The following is a 21,914-nucleotide window of genomic DNA, read 5'->3' as shown; positions in this document are numbered from 1 at the left end:
CACTTAACTTAGAAAAAAAAAAAAAACCTGCACAAGCTCATAATAATTAAGGTCATTAGGGAGGCTAGCACCCGTAAAATAACAATTATAACAATAACAATAATGACAAAAGGCATCGCAGCAGTGATCAGCCTCTGTTGTTGGGAAAAGCTATTTCATGCCGGCTCCCAGAGTTACCCTCGCCGGTCAAATGCATTCCATATTTAGGCTACATGCAGCAATTATTCCTCAATTACAAACTAAATTTCAATCAGAATGTCAACAAGTAAATTATATTTGCAAGTGGATTCACGAGAAAAAAAATCCCCCAAGCATGAACAAGAAGTGTTTGTAGAATCTGTGCAACAAAATGATCCGGCAGGCGCCTCGCTGTGAGGGGAAGCTCGCAGCTTTCTGCTGTATTACACAAACTCAGTTAAGCTAAGAATTCTCAATGACAAGACAGCGAAAGTGAATTTAAAGGATTGTAAGTCCATTTCACGGATTGGAAGTGAACGCTACGTGCGGCGGGCATTATCGGTGCAGCTAGCTGACGATGGCTGCGGGAGATGTGTGGAAACGTCTCATTGTGCATTCTGGCAACACGTGGAAGAGGCTGTGTGGGGAAGTGACTGTATAATCATGGGTGTATCATGAACAAAGCCTCTAAATAAAGCAATTAGCATTAGTTGTAGCTGCAGAACACAGGACAAAACACTACCTCCTCCAGTGTGTGCGCCCATGTGTTGATGTTCATGTGCAGGCCTGTTGTTATTGTGTGCGGGCGTGTTGTGTTGGGGTGGGTGGTGTGCTTCTGTTGTTAATTAACACCACTTCTGTCTTCTCTCCTCTCTGCAGGCAGAAACAGACAAGACAATTGGTGCTTTTCAAGCAGATTTGCTCGTTACGATTATGCCAGACTGTGGTGCTGTGGGACTAAATCGCACAAAAAAAAAGTGGTATTAAACGGAGAAGACACGTAAATAGATAAAGAAATAGTATGTGAAGCCTATTAAATTGAATTAGTCAGCTGGAAACAACACAAGTGCTGCCAGAGACAGAGTTTGACTAACTAACACGATCACCTTAATTAGTTTTATTGGCTAGCCTGGGAGCCCGTTGACATGATGTCTGGCCTTTTAAATTATCGATGGGAAATTTGAGCGATTAAACCGAGGAGAATAATCAGAACAGAAGCACCAATTATTAACAACACCTGACTTCTGGTGTCTTGTTTTGTTGGGCAGAAACATCTTCTCAATTAATTAAAGAAGCCAAACATCTAAAATTGAAATAGAGAAGCTGCTAGTTGTGTATTCCTAACCAAAATGCAAAAGAAACAACAGATTTTTAGTGAATTATATGATCAATAAACAATAAATCTGACCACACATCTGGTGCCAATCTTGAAACTTCAAAGTTGTAGCGCCAGTGCCTACAGGGGTTTAATGTTTGGTTTTTGTACAGCCGACTTTTGCAATCCAAACTTCAACACTGACACAGAAAGTTAGAAAACTGCAGATAGAGAATTTCAAAACACCGGGGCCTCTCCAGTGAAAGAGAGACTGTTCCTCAGCTCCCGAGGCTGAGCTTTGGCTCACAAAAAGCTCCAGTGTAAAGAGCTTCTTCTTCTTCACCATTCATCAGTGAATCTTGGAATTTTAAAGCTCAAGGTGAAGACGCCGCAACGAGTTCAGCTCGGTCCCCGCTTTAACTTCTGATCAAAAGCTTTTGTGAGAATCTCGCGCGCCGTGAACCCGTGTCTGTCGTTGCTTAAAGCGGCACAATGCGCTAATCAAGGTGAGAACCGTAAAAGCCTGAATCCGTGTCGCTGCGAGAAAGGCGTAATTTAACGTTAGCAAGGTTATTAAGTTGGACAAACCGTGACTGGAATTTCTGTTTTTTTTTTGATTTGTTGTTGCTCAAAAACCTCACAGAAGACATCCAACTCTTCAGAAGCTGCCTAACATTAGCAGCTAAAGAGCTAAGAGACGGATGAATTTGTCAAGAGACGCACCGAGGCGCCCGTATCAATCGAAGGCTTGCTTCTGCATCTGATGTTTTTTTTTCCCCCCCTCTATTCCTCCATGGATATTAAAACATTGAACCACATCAGTGTATTTTACAGCTCGTTTCTGCCTAAAGACTAGCTGTTGTGCCACTTTTGCTGCTTTCTGAAGGTTGATGGAAGAATCTGAGCGCGTGCCAAGACGTCATCTCGGATTATGCGTCAGGCGTTGTCGCGGTAGAACTAGGCCATCTCAGAAGGGGATATTTGCACCTGCTGCTTCATATAATGTTAGCATTTCACCAAAACTGATTGTCTGCGACACTGAATGAACACTGGATAGTTACAGAGGGCTAATTTGATATGTCTCATTGGTAAGAAAAAGACCCATTGCAGAACTCCATTAACAAATGACGTTCACATCATTACTCATGTTGTGCCAGGGGAGCAGAGCTATGAAAAGTCAATAAGGGAGCGAGACAACTGGCTAATCTTCTCCAAAGTGAGTCCTTTACATAAACATTAGAGATGAGAGGTTGTGCATCATTCAGAAACAAGGTAATTCTCCGTTGTGCATGCATGAAAGTGCCCACACGCTGACAAAACAAACATCCCCACGCTTCAGTCGTATCTAAAACCGCAGTCGCAAGTCCCCCTCAAAGTCACGGCGATAACGCTTTAGCTCCGTCGCGATCGGTCGACTGCTTTACAAATGGCTCCCCCTGCACCATATTTAACAAACATCAGCGAGACAAGAGGCGTCCTGGAGTGGCAAACAAGAGGAACGTGGCCATTAAAATGGCAAGCAGCTGCTCTGAGCGCTTGCATTGTCTCCCACAGGGCTGGCTTCACCTTGGTAAGTGTGAGAATGATGCTGTGTTTGTCTGATTCAGACGGAGCGCTAACAAAAAAAAAAAAAAAAAAGGCATATGTGAGATATCAGTGGTGTCTGCTAACTGTGCAATTACCAAACCAGGGAGACTTATAGCGACGGCTTGAGAGCATGGTAAGAATACTGATGGAGAGCGCGGGGTGAAGTGGTTTATAGAGTTTGCAGGGCTCCAGACGAACCACTGGTTTCACAGGACGCGCTTCTTGAAGAGCATTCTTAATGCTTCAGTTTGAAACGTCGGGGCTTCGGTAGCCAAAGCACCGTTCACAGACACTTCTTTTGCACTTAATGCATATTGTTGGCCGTTTTATCACATATCTGTGTCTCCCACAAGTTGAGACTTATGGTTCATGTACCGTAAATTCTGGACTATAAGCCACTACTTTTTTCACACGCTTTGAACACTGCGGCTCAAACAATGATGCAGCTAATTTCTGGATTTTTACAAATTTGCCTCCAGACGAAAGTGACATTGAGAGCGACGAGGAAAGAGAGACTGAGAGACTTCTTTCTGTGTAAATATCTCATGTTGCAACGTGGACACCTGCGGATTATAGACAAGTGCGGCCTGTATATGTACAAAACTGGTTTTCTTTTTAAAGTTAGTGGGTGTGGCTTATATTCAGGTGCACCCAATAGTCCAGAAATTACGGTAGTTGAAAGGGGGACGAGTGTAACCCAGGTTGTGTTCTGAGGCTACAGTTTACTAGTGTTCCCTAAACGTCTCACATGCAGACTATCTATAGATGCAACAATTCATACATGTTTACTGAACGACTCACATTCATTGAGTTAGTCTTATTCACCAGATGTACTCTTTGAGTGTAGCTCCCCATTCCTGCCGTGCATTTCACAAAACATTCTCCACGTTATCATATTAAAAATCCCCCTCGCTATTGGAAACACTATTTTTTTCTTGTAAATTTGTCATTTTAATTACAGTGCATGCAAACGTTCCACCTAAATCGTCACTATTTTGCAGGACCGCTGGGTTTAGCAACGCCCAATGACTGGATCAAACAAATACAAGCAAGCTGGAGAATTTTTGCCTCCCCATAGCAGAAAGACAACAAGGTGCAGTTAGACCATTCTTCACAGCTTGTGGAGATGCAAGACTATCATCAGCAGATGCTACTAGGTGATCGTGCAATGAGAAACGTCCAGTCACCGCTCAGTTACTGCAGCACACATGTTGCAAATAACTGACTAGCTGAGTGAAACCATGTGATGCTATCGACCATGCTATACAATCAATCAACACGTTCAGTTGCACCTTACAGACTTTTGACGGCATGTGCAACCGAAGAAGTCCCACTCAGGCGCTCCGGTTTGCATCTAAAGAACTCACGGATAAGTAGGCCTTACTTTTACAGTTTTGCACATTTTGCACTACTGACAATGAGGGAACTCATAAAACCGCTGCAAGAAAAGTCCAAGAGATCCGTCAGTTTAGGCAGAATTATATCAATTTTTAAACAGCAGGTCTAAGATATAAGCCGGGCCGTTGTTTACCGCAGACATTTCAGATCATTCTGTTGTCGGCCTTTGTTAACGCAGCGTTCTGACAAGTAACAGCGCTATGGCACACCCACTGAGTTAGCACAGTAGAGATGACAACAAAGAGCGCTCTGGCAAAACAAACAAACAAACAAAAAATGGGTTGCCCAGAGAAAAAAAAAAAAACAGTGAACCGAAGTCAACTTTTAGTGAAATGCTTCATCTAGCAAAGCCCTGCACTGGCAAACCGAAAGCTTCAAATGTACATTGCAGGCAGCCTTCTTTGGAAAAACATGCTTTTACTATTTATTTACCTGTTGATTCCTGCAGCACAACACCTGTACAGTTCACCACAGCGCTCACACCATCGCACATCCTTGTGTCTATTAATTAACAGCTGTTTTCAGTTGTTTCAAACCTGTTTTACTGTCTCTGCTGTGTCTGATTTCTCTTCTAAAAACTTTCTCCAAACCCAGATCCCAGCAATTAACCCGGCGAGCTCGCTGACAGGAGTGACAGATAAGACCCAACTTAAATAAAGCTTCAAAATGATGATCCATCGGCTGCACAAGCTGGGATCGCAATCTCTGCCACCTTTCGCGAGAAGCAGATAAGAGCGCCTAATGACGCTTAAGTACAGTATATATTTGAGCTAACACTATTGGACAAGACATGAGGAAGCAATTCCGCCTCGTAAAAACAGCCTAATATACGATCATTAGGGATTCTCAAGGTTATATTCAGTCTATCCCGGGGGGAATTGATTGATAGATGGAGACAGCCTGGGATAGGGAAAACATAAAACTGAGCTAAATTAGGTTATAAAAAATTCAATGTCAGCTTCCAACCAGTGGAGCCATTATAACAAATCCTAGAGATAGCCCTGAAAGCACGAGAGTTTGGCCGAGCACCGAGGTCTAGTAAAAATGACACACGGACGGAGACAAAATAATCATCTGACGGATCTCTCTCGCTCTCGCTACCTCTTTCTCTCGCCTCTCTGCGAGCTGTATCTAATGATACACTAAAAATACATCCAGATCAAGGATGGTACTGTCAGCGGCACAAAAGCCAGGAGATGAGAGAGCGGATCGCTTTTCAGAAGACGGGTTCTTGTTTCTTGGCGATTGCTGCCGTCGCGTATGGATTCTTTCCTGCCGCATTACCGTTTCTCTCTGCTTGTTAAATCAACTCTCTTTGGTTAATGGAACACCATCGAGTGCAGAATAAGCCCATTTATTCCTTCGCTCGTCGTAATGGCGTTACGCAATCCGACCCCTCTCGGTTTCTACTTCTGATCGCGGCTTCGAAGAGCAGATGTTGGCTTCCAGATGTGTACAGTGCCGCCGCAGCAGTTTGAGACGTTCATCGGGGTGCGTTCGAGCGTGATAGATTTGTTTACAACCTCTGGGTCGCAGCGAGTAACAAATCGGCCACACGAGAGACGAGGCATCTTTAAGCACATATGGGGAACCGTAAGCTAGAAGAGAGGCTTCATGTGAGAACATCTTCCTGTTGCTAATATAATAAACATTGGTTTTCAGCTTTGTAATTACAGCCAATCACAGAGAGGGAAGGCTTTTCAGGATTCCAACAGCTGGGCCCTTTTAAGGGAGCCATCTTAGGTGTTGTGATTGGAGGAGACAGCTTCAGCCGGACGCGAGAAGAAGACAAAAATCCAGCTCATTAATCCTCGGACACCTCGTCCTCTCTTCAACGCCCGAGTCGTGCCGAGGCCGCATCGGGTCGCCGCTTTACCTTGACGCCAAATAAAGTGTATAATTTCCTCTCATTGGTTCCCTCCGGCGCTGTCAGTGTTTATGCTGTCACGATTAAAATAATAATAAAATAAAACAGCACACACGCTCACTCAACAAGCGTTTGAAATTGGCGATGATGAATTGAAACAAAGGCGACATCCGCACACTGTCACTGATCAAAGAAAAATGAGGGTTGTGGTTGCAGGTAATTGGGTAGCTATTGAAGCATATGGAATGAATTGTTTGGAGGAATGTCAGACAGCAAGGACACACACACACACACACACACACACACACATATACATCTGCTGCACACAAAACGAACATCATCTTAGTAAATCAGACGTTTGCAGTTTAAACAGCGCTGTGATACATTCACACCGTTATCCTCCGCCGTTTGTTATGAAGATAAAAGCAGGAACATATCATTAGTCGTATTATTTCTCGTCTAATAACCGAAGTCGTACATCAATAGCCTTAACAGGTAAAACATTATTACTAATTTTAGCGTATTGAACGCCTTTCAAAGCTAAAAACCGTTCCGTGGCTTGTTCTAAAGATGAATCGGAGATGCACTTTATCGTTTATGTTGGTCTTTGTGCAGCTCTCTTAAGTATTTTTTAAAAAGTTTCTGGATCAGATCAGCTGTGTAGTTCAGCACATCTGTTATTTCAAGCCCATAATCTAACAATACAGGCCGGATCAGGGGCTAAATTAAGATTTCTACTTGCAGATGCACGTGTGCGTCAACAAAACATCAATATTTTTACATGCAAACGGTTCAATAAGAAAACACACAGTATGGATGTAAGAGTCGGCCCATAATGGATTTCTTTTGACAGACGTGACCCGCCCTGCGCTGACAACCCTCTGCTCTGAATGCAGCCTTTTGATCACAATGAAACCTTTGTGTAAGTGCACTCTCCTGGTGTCAGGCAAAAAGAGGAGAGAATGATAATATGAATGGATTAATATGCATGGAATAGGCTTTTTTAAAAAAAATATAATTACATTAACCCTCTGAACCACTAAAACCACCAGGAGGTGTGAAATGCATGTTGTCTTTCTTTTCTTTTTTATTTAGAATGTCAAAATGGCACCATTTATCAGAGCCAGAAACTTTAAAAACTACCTACTGTCTACTTTGTGAACTAATCATATGTGATGTGTAGTGCCGCCGTGACGCTTAAATAAAAATCCAAGCTTTAAAATCATTTGAATTCTTTGTCAAATTTACAATTTCACCTAAACAAAAAGGGTTTCCGGGAACCACATTCTATAAAAGAAATGAAAAACTAAATTCTGTACTCCTGAGAAACCATTGCTGGCTCAGCTGCGACCAACAGTCAGTTCACAAAATCAGGGACTTCTCAGGTGAACTGCAGGCAGTGTTGATGCAGAGCAGTGAGGGAACAAATTCAAGATGTAAGCAGTAAAAAAAAAAAGGAAGCAAACCAGTTATTTCTCCAGTTTTAGTAACACTTTAGTGCACTTTGAAAAATGTTCCAAATGCTGATTCCAGGTTTTTCAGTTTGTTTTTTTAAAATAAACAATAGTAAATAATGATTTCAGAAAAACATATACATGCATAATTTATGCCATATGAGGGTATCACTATAGCAAAACTATTTGAAAATGTAATCATGCATGGAGAGTTGTGTGTCTGTAACTCAAACTGTGTCTGTGGTGAGATTTGTGAATGCGCAAAAAGATTCGTAAAAGATTCGTCGATGTGTAAAAAGATTTGTCAACACATACAAAGATCTGTAAATATGTACAAAGATATTAATAGATAAAAAGTCTAAGTATTTGGCTACAAGTGCTGGAAATGCAGACAAACCACCAGTTACAAGTCAAGCCGGCCTCACTGTTGGCTGTCTTTTACACATGACCTGACCTGACTCGACCTATTCACAAACACTAACACCCCCATAATGACATTTCAACAGCGTCACACTGGACAGAAGACACCTTTTAAATTCTCTCTACTTCTAGTGGTTGTGCTGTTTCCATAGAGATACAGGACTTTATATTGCAGTGAAACATGAACCCATGGTGAGTAAAAACGTTACTCTGAAGGGTTAAAAGAGGACACAGGTACATTCTACAGCATTAAACAGACATTAACGGTGTAAAAAAGCCAAGAAACGATCAAAGTGGTGTCATTTGAGCTGCTCTCATATTCTGCTCAGAGCAAGTAGTTTAACTTGAACTTGAGCTTTCCAGATATCTTAACTGTACAGTCCTATTAAATAGCAAATAACAAAAATGGACACATATGTTGTTTAAACTGAATGTCAGACCGATTTATACTCAGTTACGTAACTAAACTAGTCTTTTCTCTCCCTGCTTTGCTAATCCTGCAACGTCAGAGTAACAAAACAGGAGGCTGATCTGAGAGGCGGCTTTTAAGGCGCATCCAATATTCACAGGTCGCTCTGGTTTTTGCACTTTACGGCTGCAATTAGTCTCGAGCTAACGGCACGAGCTGCAACAGTTTCAGTTATAAAGGCTACGAACTGTAAACATATTTACACTGTGGACGGTGAACGTAGCTGTTTAACACCTTTATTGCTTCATCAAGGTCGAAGCATGACGAGAACGACGTGGCAGTACATCGTTTTTTTTGTAAGCCAGTGAGACCTACTGGTATCTAAACACAACAAGCTCAAAGCCCAGACGAGGGATTTGCAGCATTGCAGCAACACCTCTACTATTAAAAAGTAGTCACAATAGTGCTGCTTTAAAAAAAGTCCAGAAACTCAGCTGGTGACCGTTTTTCAAACGGCAGCGTGGATATTGTTTTGTCTGTGCAGTCGTATGTTGCAACACTTACTGCTGATCCATTTGGCGTTGGGGTCATGAACCTTGAAGTCTTTTCTAAAGAGGTCTCCAACCGTCACCTTGCCCTTGAGAGCCAGACGGTCGTCTTCGCCTGCGGAGGGAACAACCACAGCGTCAGCTAAACAAGAATCCACATGCATGCTTGTGCTCGGTAATGGAAAAAAAAAAAAAAAACACATAGCAAACATCCAAACACATTTTTACTTGGAGCGAGAAGAAGAAGAGGAAAAATGCTTCCACTTGTGGATACTACAAACAACTTAGAAGTGCAGAAGGACATTCAAGGTAAGTCTTAATAACTTGTGAGTAAATGTCTGGTTTCAGTTCATCTCCGAGCAAAGAAAACCATCAAAATCACAATAATAGGAAACAAACTAATGCACAAAATGAACCTCTGCAGACATACTTTCAGGTGTAGTCGTTGCCAATGCAAAGAATTTCTCAGAAAAACAACTTGAAGGTTGAGTTTTTCTTTGCCAAATGTAATAATTTCTTGGAAAGCTAATTCACAATTTTCTATGTTTTATGAGACATAAATAAAAAGTGATTCTGATGTTTTGGGGTTTTTTTGCAGATAACTTTCCCATTTTTTCATTGTACAGAATAGAATTAGTTTATTGCCATTGCACGGTGAAATTAAGCAGCAGTTCTGCCTGTGTGTCACAAAATCAGACATTTTTTGCTATTTTTTTGGGCCTTTTTGTCTTTATTTAATAGTGCAGTTAGTGTAGAGACACAATGAATAGTTTCAACTGGTTGATTGCTTGAACATGTTGCCTTTGCCCTGAAGCTTATTTATGTATTTAACCTGTAAAACTGCCTCTTTTACTGTTGTAATGTTATTGTACACTGTATTTTTTGTTTTGTTTTTTTTTTATATTTATTTGTTTATCTTTTTTTTTTTTTTTTTTTTTTTATTTATTTTTTTTTTTTTTTTTTTTTTTTTTTGTTCTTATTACTTTTTATCATTTCAAAAGCCTCCTGTGGACAAGTGTTGCGAATTAGCACACGTGCTAAAACACTCAAACAATGCATCTGGTTTGTCCGATGTAATTGTGACGTCCACATCAAATAAACAATAAATAAAATAAAATAAATAGAATGGGGGAAGGACCTGTGGAAAAGTGCCGTGAGTGGGATTCGAACCCTCGATCTCTGCATTGAGGACCGTTAGCTCAACCAGGTGAGGGCGCAAAATCAAGTGCAGTAGGTGGTGTGCAAGTATAAAATGTAAAAACCTAGTAGAAAGACGAGTGGATCTATGAAAACAGTGGGAGCTTATTATTTTGAATATGACTTATTTGGAAAATGAGTAACAATAAAAACACTTCTGGATGTTGCACATTGCTGAACATATCTGAAAAAGTAGTGCAAAAAGGTGCAGTTGTATGTAAAAATATGTAAATGTAGTTTTAGTAAATTAATGCGAGCTGTGGTAGGTAGTATATTTCCTGATCCAGTCCACAGGTGTCCGAACACAGCCGAGCCTTTGTGGGCCACGTCAGGTGAAAACACTCGACTTCCTTCCCGCGTCTGTAACTAATAACGTGGCTGCGCTTCTTCCAGACCGGAGGATTATGTTTCCAGAGATACGACGGGACGCTCTAAGCCCGGATGTGTGAGACTAACAGCTGTTGTGGTTTCATTCGGTGTTGCAGCGTCTCCAGTTCCACCATCAGCGGGACAGAACGGTCACAGATCAGTCCGAGATTCAGCTCGACCAGGAGCCAAACCGTGAGCTTCGGTGGTGTTTGCTAACTTCTAATTTGGTCCGCTCTCTCTCTCTCTCGCTGTCTTTCTTTTTCCCATGTGGCCTGTGAAATGTAGTGTCGGTCCGTGTTAGACTCCTGAGATCAGACTGACACCAGCTGATCCTCCTGCATTAGCTTCTATCACGGACAAGTACACGGTGACAAGTATTCCTGGAAAATTACACTAAAACACCGGCAGCAGCTGTGGTTGTTACTACATACTGAGACTAGACTCCAATAACACACTGTTACTGGCTGTGACTGCAGGTTTGTGTCTTGTTTGTGTGTCATTTTATATCCAATTTATGTTGTCTTACGTCTCGTTTTTCTGTCTTGTTTGTCATTTTGTGCACTTTTTGTTTTGATTAGTGTCTCATTTTTCTTTCTTGCATGTTTGTTTGTGTCTCTTTGTGGCAGTTTTGTCTCCTTTCTGTCAATTTGTGTCCCATTTTTGTCATGTTGGCTCTCATTTGTGCAGTTTTGTGTCTCATTTTTGTCCTTCAGTGTCTCACTTGTGTCTAATTTTTCTTTTCTTGTATGTTTGTGGGATTTCATTTGTGTCTCTTTGCGACAGTTTTGTCTCGTTTCTGTTGTTTTGTGTCTCACTTTGTCTTCTTTGTGTCATTTCGTGTCTTGTTTTTGTCCCTTTGTGTCTAATTTTTGCCATGATGTGTCTCCTTTGTGCTGTTTTATGTCTCATTCGTCTTTTGTGTCTTGTTTGTGACAGTTTTGTCTCTTCCTTTGGTCACTTTGTGTCTCATTTTTGTCACGTTGGTTCTCATTTGTGCAGTTTTGTGTCTTGTTTATGTAATTTTGTGTCTAATTTGTGTTGTTTTATGTCTTATTTTTTCTTTTGTATCTTATTTATGACATTTTGTTGGCGTGTTTTGTGACAGTTTTGTCTCCTTTTGTCATTTTGTGTCTCATTTTTGCAGTTTTGTGTCTCGTTTATGTGATTTTGTGCCTCCTTTTTGTCGTCTTGTGTCTCCTTTGTATTGCTTTACGTTATACTTTTTATGTTATATTCTAATTTTGTGAATTGTTTGAGATGTTTTATTTGTGTCTCTTCTCTGTCATGCTGTGTCTCATTTTTCTTTTATGTTGTTTGTGTCATTTTCTCTGTTTTGTGTCTCGTTTGATTCAAACCTTTTGTTCAGTTCTTACCGTCACTTTACAATATCTCACTATTCATAGTCATTCTCATTTAGCTGCACTTCTACAGCCACTTATTACAGTGTATTAATAACTCTTAATCTTTGCTAAGATGCAACACGACGTCAGTCACTCAGCACGACACCTGTCCTGCTCTCCGCCGGCTTTAATCGCACCACAAATTAATTTCTCTCTGATGGCGTTTATGTCTTCTAAGCCTCATCTGTTCCTGGTCTCTCTGACACCCTGCAGGCTCATAATTACAAAGCTGTGTTCAATCAGATGCATAGAAACACACATTACTGACCTCTTTAGTGTCAAAACCACTGTTAGGATCCATAATTCTAACCGTTAATGTGGATCTAGTTTTGCTGCTCTTGCTTTTGTGACCAAGTTCTATAAATAAAATTACAGCAACTACACTTAACGTTACTGTAGTGCACACATTGTTTTTATAATCCTGTATTTGGGGTCAGGGTAGTTTTAAGAATTGACCGCAAGCATTATGTCGAAATAAACCAGCCGACTGGAGCTTTTATGGCAAGACGCTACATTAAAATAAGAACTGTGGCGCAGGAGATGTATAAGATAAATCTAGACGGATACAAACATGTATGAAATATTAACAATAGAGGAGAACAAAGTGAAACAGAACAGGCAGGTACAGCAATAACTTTCTATAAATGAGGTGCTTTCACCTCAGCGAACGACAGCGAATGCGTTGTTCCGCCATTAGACGGATCAAGCGTGACAACGTGTGACATTTAAGAAAAACCGATTCAAAACAAGCCGTCACATTACTGCCCGCGAGAAAACTTCGCCGAAACAAATACGACGAGGTGCCGCAAAGAAAGAGACTTTTGAAATAATAATAATAATAAAACCAGGTAGATAAGACTGATCTTCTTTGTACTTCTGAACAACAAAAACTGAGAGAATATATAATGTCCTTCTTGACACGTTTTGATCTCGAACGCCATCCTAACAACTTTTTCCTGCTGGCAAGCGTTCACCTTTCAAAGAATAAAGAGCTTATCGGAGACAGGGAAAAAAAAAAAAGGGATAATAACAAAGCAGAGCATCATCTTAACTCCCTCCGGCCTTTGATGAAGACTCGCTTCTGATCATCCGACCAGATGTGCGTATTTACAGCAGATGCCTCCTGCGATTCATTTCAGCTTAATTTCATCCATCAATGCTCATCATGTCATCTGCAGCTCTGTAATATCACCTCCATACACTTAGTGGGAGGATCAGAAGCAAGCAAAAAAAGCAATATATGTGGAGTGTTTTCAAGCTAAACTTTCATTCTGGAGCGCTCAAGTCAAAAGTGGCTCCAAAATAGCTTCAGTCTCCTGCACAAGGACCCTTGATGGACATGTTGGTTGCCATGGGGATCAAAGATGTGATATTTCGGCTGCAGGACTTTTCTGTCTAATGTGTGATGTATAATCCCGCCGCTAAGCCTGTCTGTGCCGGTGACGTGGCTGTCATTTCTCTTAAGAGGTAACATTTTGGGCTGCGAGTGTCTTTTCTTAGGTCACTGCGCTCCTTCTTAAACCGCATTCGGGGGCTAAAAGCTGCATAAGAGGCTGTAAGGCTGTGATGGGGAGAAACCACGATGACAAAAGATATGTGGTGTTTTTTTAGCTTCATCTGATAAAAAATGAGCAGCGTACAAGTGTTTCTTTTAGAGTTTTGTGCTTTGCAGGACTGAGAAGCCTGAATATCATCATGTGCGGCTGTAATTATCTATTAAAACCCAGAATGCCAAAAAAAAAAGATCCTCCAAAGATCCGAATGACCTTCTTTTCGACGGCAAACAAAACCGTGCAGCCGAACAAAGGGCCGTACCTGTTTCTCTACCTGGCAGTGAAATATAATTATATCTCGGTTGGTGCTTTTTTTTTTTTCCATCTTTCAAACAGCCAGCGGCTTCACTTCATGTAAGCACCGAATCTACCGTGTTCAAGCTGCAGAGATATTACATTCATAATGTCACCGCCTTGTGTGTTTAAAAAGCCGTCTGCTTTAAAAATCTTTTTTTTTTTTTTTACGTGGTGCGTTTAAGTGCTTTAAAACTCTGATATCAGTGATTCAGGAAGAAATTACGCAGCTTCTTTGCATTAAAAAGCTGGAGAGGGAGACTTGTACATATAAATGAGCATCCATTACTTTGGAGCCCTCGGCTAACGGGTTCACACGGCGCCTGATTAAAGCTATCGACAGCAGGGATGTGTCGCTGTAATTCATCGTAGCTTTAAATCTGGTTTCCTGCGTCTGTGCCATGGCAGTAATGCTTTTTTTTTTTTGACATTTATTGCTAGTCGGCATATAGGAGCATGGTGGAGCCACTTAGGAAGCAGCCAGGAAAGGTTTTGGATGCTCCAGTTTTGTAAAGTTTACATCCAAGAATATATATAATAAGCCCATGTGACACTATGCAGTTCCTCTCAAGGCCACAAGGGGGACACATAAGTGCTACACTGCAGGTTTAAAATATTTAATACCAATTTTAAATTATCAGACAGTAACGCATCCTGCATATATTCCCATTATGGAAGCAACATTAAAGCAGCTCGTGCATACATAGCGATGGTTTGATAAATGAACAACAACTAAACACCCTCGATTGTGATGGATCACCTGCAGCATCTCAAAGCAAGATGAGTGATTCCCACAAGGATAGGAGGTAGGAGTCAACACTTTCTAAAAAAATGCATTTAACAAGCTGCAAAGCTGCAGTAAAGTTTAACTAGGAGTCCAAAGCCAGATCAGTGGCTTTATGAGGCTGCACTGTTGGCTAAATGCTAACATCAGTATTCTAGCGTCGTCGCAGCGTTCACAAAACACACCTGAGGCTGACGGGAATGTCAGATATTTTGCAGATATTAGTTCACATACGAAAATTCAGGAGCAATTAAAGTTTGACCTTCACATGGCATTAAATAGAAAGTTAAAGAGGCAGAAAGGAAAACATTTAATTTTGAGAGGAACATGAACGCCTGCACCAAATTTCCCTCCAATATATCCAATCATCAGTCAGGTATTTCACCGAAAACAAGTTATCGTGACACAAACCTGTCGTTATGTGTCGTTTCATATCTCACTTCTGTCATTTTATGTCGTGTTTTGGTCCCTTTGTGTGCGTCATTTTTGTCATGTCGTGTCTCGTTTGTTCACCTTTGTGTCTCCTATGTGCTGTTTTGTCTCATGTCGTCTCCTTTTCTATTTGTGACATTTTGTTTGTGCCTGCGTCTGACAGTTGTGTCTCCTTTCTGTCATTTTGTGCCTCATTTTCGTCATGTTGTATCTAACCTTTCTATCGTGTCTTGTTTGTGTCAGCTTTTTGATGTTTTGTGTGTGTCGTTTTTTGTCATTTTGTTCGGTTCACGCCATCCATTTTCATTAACAATCATTCTTGTTTTTGACTCCAAAAAAGGTGGACAGAAAAGTCAAATTTTATCTTTTCTGTTTGGGTTGTGATCTTTCATTTGTGTCTCTTTGGGATGGTTTTATCTCCTTTCTTTTATTCTACTTCATGGTGGCACTGGAGGAAAAGTTAGGAGGATAAACTGCACACAAAAGTGTAAATCGGATACCACATGTGGGGGTTTGAAACAATTCCACAGGCTTTAGAGGTTATTCTATGTATCCGCAGTAAAGGAAAAAACCATCATCCCACATGTCATATCATATATTTGCAAACCGCTACGGCTCGAGAGCGATCAGCTCACGATCAAACCCGGCTTTAACATCAGCAACACAAAGCGGTGACGGACACACTGTAGGTTCTTCTAACCGCCGCAGCGCCACAAAACCGCAAAGACGAGCTTCAAATGTTTCCTCAGCAGGCGTAACGGTCACCACGTCCCCTAATTTTAATCTGACACACGCTTTGATGTGTGAATTGTGCAGCTCGTGGTGGGAAAAAAAAAAAAATCATTGTTAAAGAGCAGATGGACGGAAGAAGGGAAGGTTCAGACAGAAGCTGCCAAATCGAAACGACACAAAACATCTTCCTCTTGTCACGACAGTGTCATCACATTAGAAAAAACTGTTTAATGTCAGCTGTTGGATCAGTGTGAGAGCTCAACAGCTGCATGTTTTAGATCGTATGTCAGAAAAACAAGACAAGACAAATGCCTACAGAGTGTCTAAATTATTTATAGCACAGCAAGGCGAGAGTATCTGTGATCCAATTTTCAAACCTTATATCTGTATCTGTGTTGTATATTCAACTCAAACAGCGTATAAATCAACATTTTTAAAGCGACTTCAGCTCCAAAAATATAGATTTTTTAGTGAAACAGTTCAAAAAATACACAAAAAAAGTGAAAAATGCTTCGTCTACATACAGAAACGAAGACATTATAGAAGCTGCAAACTGTAAATGTTCAGATTTTTGCTTAAGATCTTAATAAATGATGAAAACATGATCACAGCTGCTGTGTAAAATCGATGAACTTTCATGTTTTTTAGAAAAAAGTTTATTTTGAAACTCTTTAACTTTACTGCAAAAAGCGTTTCGTACGCTTCAAAGGATTCATAACGGACTTAATGAGCCGTTTGCGGTTTCGCTGCGCCGGTTGTGTGTACTTGAGACTTCTTCGGACCAGACGCTGGCGCCACGGTCGGCCTCACTCCATTTCGTTTACATCATCGAGCTCGCAGCGCTCCGGGAGGGTGCAACGGTGAAACCCTGCGAGTGCAAGAAGAAGCCGAGGCAGCCGATACGTGGCAACGTGGCTGGAAAGCAAAAGTCAGGCGGGCGAAGGTAGGTCTGCAGAGGAGTCTTTAGCCACATCAACATCAAGGCTACTCTGGGAGGAGGGAGTTCCAGGAAAGACTCGTTGACAAGCCTCCCCGAAGCCGCTGAGGCTGCTGGTAAGTGGCTCTAGATTGAGAGAAAAGGCTCCCTGAGCGAAAAAAGCATCTAAAGCGGATTCTCGCTGAACCCGTCGAAGAAAGATGGCGCCAGCTTGGAAACCCAGACGATGCTCAACCACTCGTTCGGTGATCCAGCAAAGTCCCGGCAGCACGTCTCAGGAGTGTAATTAAGAGAAACTAACGGCGAGTCCTACGTAACGGTCCGACTGGGAACGTGGAGGTAGGAGACAGCTCTGGGATCGGCCTCATGGGATCTCAGGCAAATGCTTTGTAAGTGGGTGGTCAAAAAACAAAGTGTGTGTTTTGGGATTTACCGCTAACCACATAGATGGAGTCAACGGATGGAGTTAAAGAGAAGATTAAAGCAGGTTTTTACACCACAGGAGCAAAGCAAAGTACATAAAAAGTAATTTAGGGCACCTATTCCCAAACACTTAATTAAGTGCACTGTTGTAAGATTAAAACCAAAAAAATCCAATTTACTGATTTAAGATAAACCTTTGCCCATTATATTAAATGGGTTGGGGTTGACATAATGATGTTGGCAATCGTGTGTAATTTAAACTCAAATTCCCGCGTTGGTTGATTTAAACTAAATTCAAGTTGAGGTGGCTTAATGAAACTGGCTTAATAGCATAATTTCTCTTCATCTTGAGATTAGGATTTCAGGTCTCCCTGCTTACTAAACATACCTGGACACGTTTAGATGGTTAAGACTGGTAAGAAGAAAAAGAAAAAACAACAACAACTTTGATTTCAGAGGAAAACTAATTCCTTTGCAGTTTGTTGGTTGAGCGTAACGTCATTATTAATTGTCGTAACTCAAAAAGACTGATGCAAAATGTTGCATTAATTCATGTTGTTGAGTCCAAACACTATTTTTCAGAGACTAAATAAAATATTTGGAGAAATTTCTCACTTGTTTCTGACAAAAATGTAAAATAATTGAACTTATTGTGAAAAATGTGCAGAGTTTTGCTATACAACGAGCACAAATCTGGCACTTCTGGGTCAAAGGGACACACCTGCTTCATTGTCTGTGGTCAAAGTAAGCACATCTGTGAAGATAAAGTACTTTTTCCAACATAAAATGCATAAAAGGTGGAATTAACTGCTGATTCTTACGAATTTAGCTGCAAATTGTGGAGGTTTGTTTTGCTTCTGACGTGATGTTAGCTCATCATGTACCGACTGATTCGTCGTGCTTCCTTTGGGTTGTCGCCTTTAACAAATGTTTGCATTGATTCTTTCTGTACTTCTGTAACTTTAGGAGAAGCTTGTTTCTTGCACGATGTTGTGGCGTCGCACCAGGACACGATGGAAACTCCCACTCATGGATTCATCATCCGGTAGATTTGAAAACCAGTTGTCCAATCACAATCACATACTTAGTTTAGGGTGAACGTCTGTTTTCTCGTGTCTTTACCCGCTTTGACTCAGAAAAAGACACAGTAGTGCTGAAATGTTTGCACAATTTAGTAGCTATGAATTAAGCAGAGTGCTCCTGTTTCATTTTGTACCATGGAAATGTGTCATCCTCAAGCTGTGACTTAAACCCAAGGGAGCTCTTTGCACATCTATTACATGAGGCAGGTACGTAGGAGAGACACATCCAACAGGTACAAACAGACTCCCGCACGCTGTCTAACTTGCAACGATAAATGTATTAATGCAGCTTTCATCAGGAAAAAAAGTTTGATGCAAAGCCAGAAGCCATCTTTAATGGCTCTGACTCCGCCACCAATGAACAAACTGCACATACCCTTGGGAGGAATGAAACACCAAAAGAGGAACAATAAAAGAGATTATTTACACACTATACAGAACATGAGAGTCAACAGTAACCCATCCTCAAGCTGAGAAACACCTCTTTCATCTGCATTTTGTGACAAGATGCACAGAGAATCCCGTGTCTACTGAATGCAACTGTAATTTTGCACTGTTGTTATCATCACGTATGCATCTCTTTATTATTAGTAAACAGCAAAATAACATGTTTTCCCTGCAAGACACAAAATCAGTGGAGCTCTGCATTGCGTGGGAGTGAATGGTTAAAATGTTTGTGTGCAGCAAACGAAGGACTGGACGCACATTCACTTCCTGCACATGCAACGATGAGAAATCCAACCGAACAGGATTAAGAAAACAGTCCGAGGCAGAGCTCTGCCTTGAGCCTTCTGTTTTTCAGGCTGCGACGCAATTCATCTACGACGGGTGCTACAGCAAGGCCAGCGTCAAGGTAAGCAGCCTCCACATCCAGCAGACTCCTCCTCCTCCTCCTGCAGATGCACAGCTCCCTTTTGGCGATTCAGCACGAGAGAATCACGACAAAATAAAAGAGAAACAGGAAAGTAAGAAGAGAACAAGGCCGAGCAGATAAGTAGTAAATCGAATAAATCTGAGTGAGTAAAAATGACAGCGCAAGAGGTGAAATATGAGCCATGTTTCTCAGGACAAAGGTGAGAGAAAAGTCAAAGAAAACACTCTCAAAGTTTTGCCATCCAGGATGCTCTACCCAGCATTGTTTCTAAGCATCAATTTCATCTCAAACAAGACAGTTTGCAAGCCCTCCACCAATCTTCTCCGACTAATGGTGATATGTCACCTTGCTTTGTGGTGCAAATCTCGTCCCCCATTCATCCGCCGCGAGTCAATATCAGATCAGCAGCGTCTGAGAAAATGTCTTTGACACACAGATGAGCAAAGAAACGCTTTTTTCCCCCTCCTCCTCCTTCTTCTTCTACTTCTCCCCGGCAAGTAAACAAAATATGACTTCCCATTTTTCGCCAATCAAAGTGGTTTTATATTGCAACAGCACAACAATGACTTGCATCATTCTGCAAACTTGTACTGCACGCGCGGCATATTGAGCCCAGCAGATGGACCGACGCCGACTGATCCTCAGTTCCGCCCAGATTTCATCATGGGGGGGCGAAAACACCTTTGAAGGCATCTGCTTGGTGCGTCGGTTGAGTTTTGAGTGCGATTATCAGAGTTGCCAGACTGTATAGGCTGCGGGGAAGCATAATAGCCCACATAAGTTGCAGCCTCCTGTCAGATGGCGAGTCTTAGAGGGGATAAATGCTGAATTTATAATGAGGTATCTCTGCTAGATTTATGGACTGAACACAGGCTGGAAAGATGAAGTTGTACGTGTGAAAGTTTACGTTCGAATTTGCATTTTTTTATATATATGGGGCGATCCCTTAAAGGCAAATCCATTTTCTGTACTTAAGTATGTCTTTATCTCATCCTCGCAGAGTGCTGTGATCATTGGCGAAATGTTGAATTAGTCTGGAAAAAAAAAAAAAGAGAGAGCGAGAGAACCAGCAGCCCCAGCAGGGTCAGCTCAAATGAGCAGTTTATATGCTAATGTGGCACAACCTCTTTTTTAGTACAATGCAGACGGAGCTTCGATCGAACGTTGAAACCTGGCGTTTTGAGATTTAAGCGGGTTTTATGTGACTAAGCCAAATACAGGAAGTTTTCAGCGCTGACGACCAAATTAAAGCTAATCATCGTCTGGTTTCTCCAAGTAAGTGAAATTAGAGAAGAAAAACGGGACGTGCATGCAAAGTTACAGCAGTGTTGTGTCACTTTCTCTGCCCCTTAATTCGCTCCTGGATCCGAGGTTTCGCCGGAGGGAGGAAATCAAATCTGGCAAGATGGGCCGAAGTGGCTGGAAGCACAGATCAGTGTATGCGGTAGTGGATTTATTGCAACGGGGAGTTTTTTTTTTTTTAAGAAAGTGTGTTTTATATTGACTTCTTGTTGACTTTTGTTTTGGTTTGTTCCGGATGCCAATGCAATGTAAAGTCAGTAAAATGAGATTTATCACCCAACCGCAGCTCCCCAGAAGCTCGAACCGAGTGTGTCAGCATCTTTCAGCTCATTGTTCCAGCCTCACAGTCTGCAACTTTACTGTTTTGGTTAAGTCTCACAGCTACCACAGTGTAGTTTTCATCCACTGCACGACAGCTGTTTTCAGTGGAAGTAAAAAAAAAAAAAAAAAGAGTTCTGACAAACTTTCTACTTCCCTCAAGTGGCCACAAAAAAAAAAAATCCCTTATTGCAGGTTTAACTGAGTTGGGAAAAGTTTAAATGTGGAGAAGTTGGACCAGAAACAGCGCGCCTTCTCATCTAAGTTTCCGATCACCACCAGCAGCGTTCAAAGGTGCTCTTTACTCTTTGACGAAATAAAGAATCCTTTCACAAGTGCAAGTAAAAGCCCAACAACTGGTGAGACAGACGTGTTTTGTTACCGACAAAAGAAGCCAAAATCCAGCAGAACGGTCGATGCAGCCGAGTCCTGGCAGCCGGGAAACTAAAGCGTATGAATCCTCAGTCGTACCAAGTCATTAGGGCCGTTGTAATCATAAACACGGACAATGTTTGGGTGTTTTACCAACCGTGGACAGATTTATAATGGGATTCCAGCATCTTCAGACTCGATATGTTTACATTTCACTGCTTAAAATGCAAAAGTAATAAACTTGAGGTTCAATCTTATCCCAGCAGTTTAGTAGATTATTATTAAAAAAGGAGGAAAAAAAAAAACAGCATACAAGATGAGCTGATTTTTATTCGAGATCAGAGGTCTGGAACGACTGGTGATAACAAAATGACATTTAATCAACCGGCTTGTAATTTTTCAGCAACACATATTCAAGCTCAATACGGTGAAGATAGTCGAAATAGCCTCATTTAACAGCAGGGGAAGTGACACTGTTTCCCTGTTAAAGAGTTTACCTGCACAACTTTTGTCCCTTAACACAATTAAAACATCAAAGTGTCATTTTATGTGCTATGTTAGGTTCATCTTAATTAAAATGTCCTTACAGATATGACAGAGCTCTGGAATCTATGTGGAACAACGCCTGAGTCACATTAAATAGCTGGATTTTTTTTTGCAGATATGTACACATTTTATATAACAGATACCCGTGGGTGGCGTAGCGCCAACCTGGACACAAGGCGGGGCTTAATCAACCCCCGCTGGGTCGCCCGGGCGACTATGTGTGATGTTGAAAGACCCGAGTCACCCGGTGACCCCGAGAAACATCAACAGATGATGGTGGTGCATCAGCAGCACAAACTGTACGTTAAAGGAGAAGCAAAAGAGCAGAACACATGAAAGTTGA

General features: G+C 41.4%; 1 protein-coding gene across 1 annotated transcript in view; it reads right to left on the bottom strand.

Annotated features, from left to right (window-relative positions):
- The window catches only part of LOC103371350 (dipeptidyl aminopeptidase-like protein 6), a gene marked incomplete at its 3' end in the record, with an annotated part of 127,572 nt that overhangs the window by 41,631 nt on the left and 64,027 nt on the right, over nt 1-21,914 (bottom strand). The window contains exon 3 of the mRNA XM_008300647.1: nt 8,973-9,071. Within this exon, the coding sequence (XP_008298869.1) occupies nt 8,973-9,071 (99 nt within the window). The remainder of the gene's footprint in view (nt 1-8,972; nt 9,072-21,914) is intronic.

The sequence above is a fragment of the Stegastes partitus genome, unplaced genomic scaffold, assembly GCF_000690725.1.
Source record: "Stegastes partitus isolate 25-593 unplaced genomic scaffold, Stegastes_partitus-1.0.2 Scaffold1569, whole genome shotgun sequence".
Lineage (NCBI taxonomy): Eukaryota > Metazoa > Chordata > Actinopteri > Pomacentridae > Stegastes > Stegastes partitus.
This window is presented reverse-complemented; position numbering and strand designations above follow the sequence as displayed.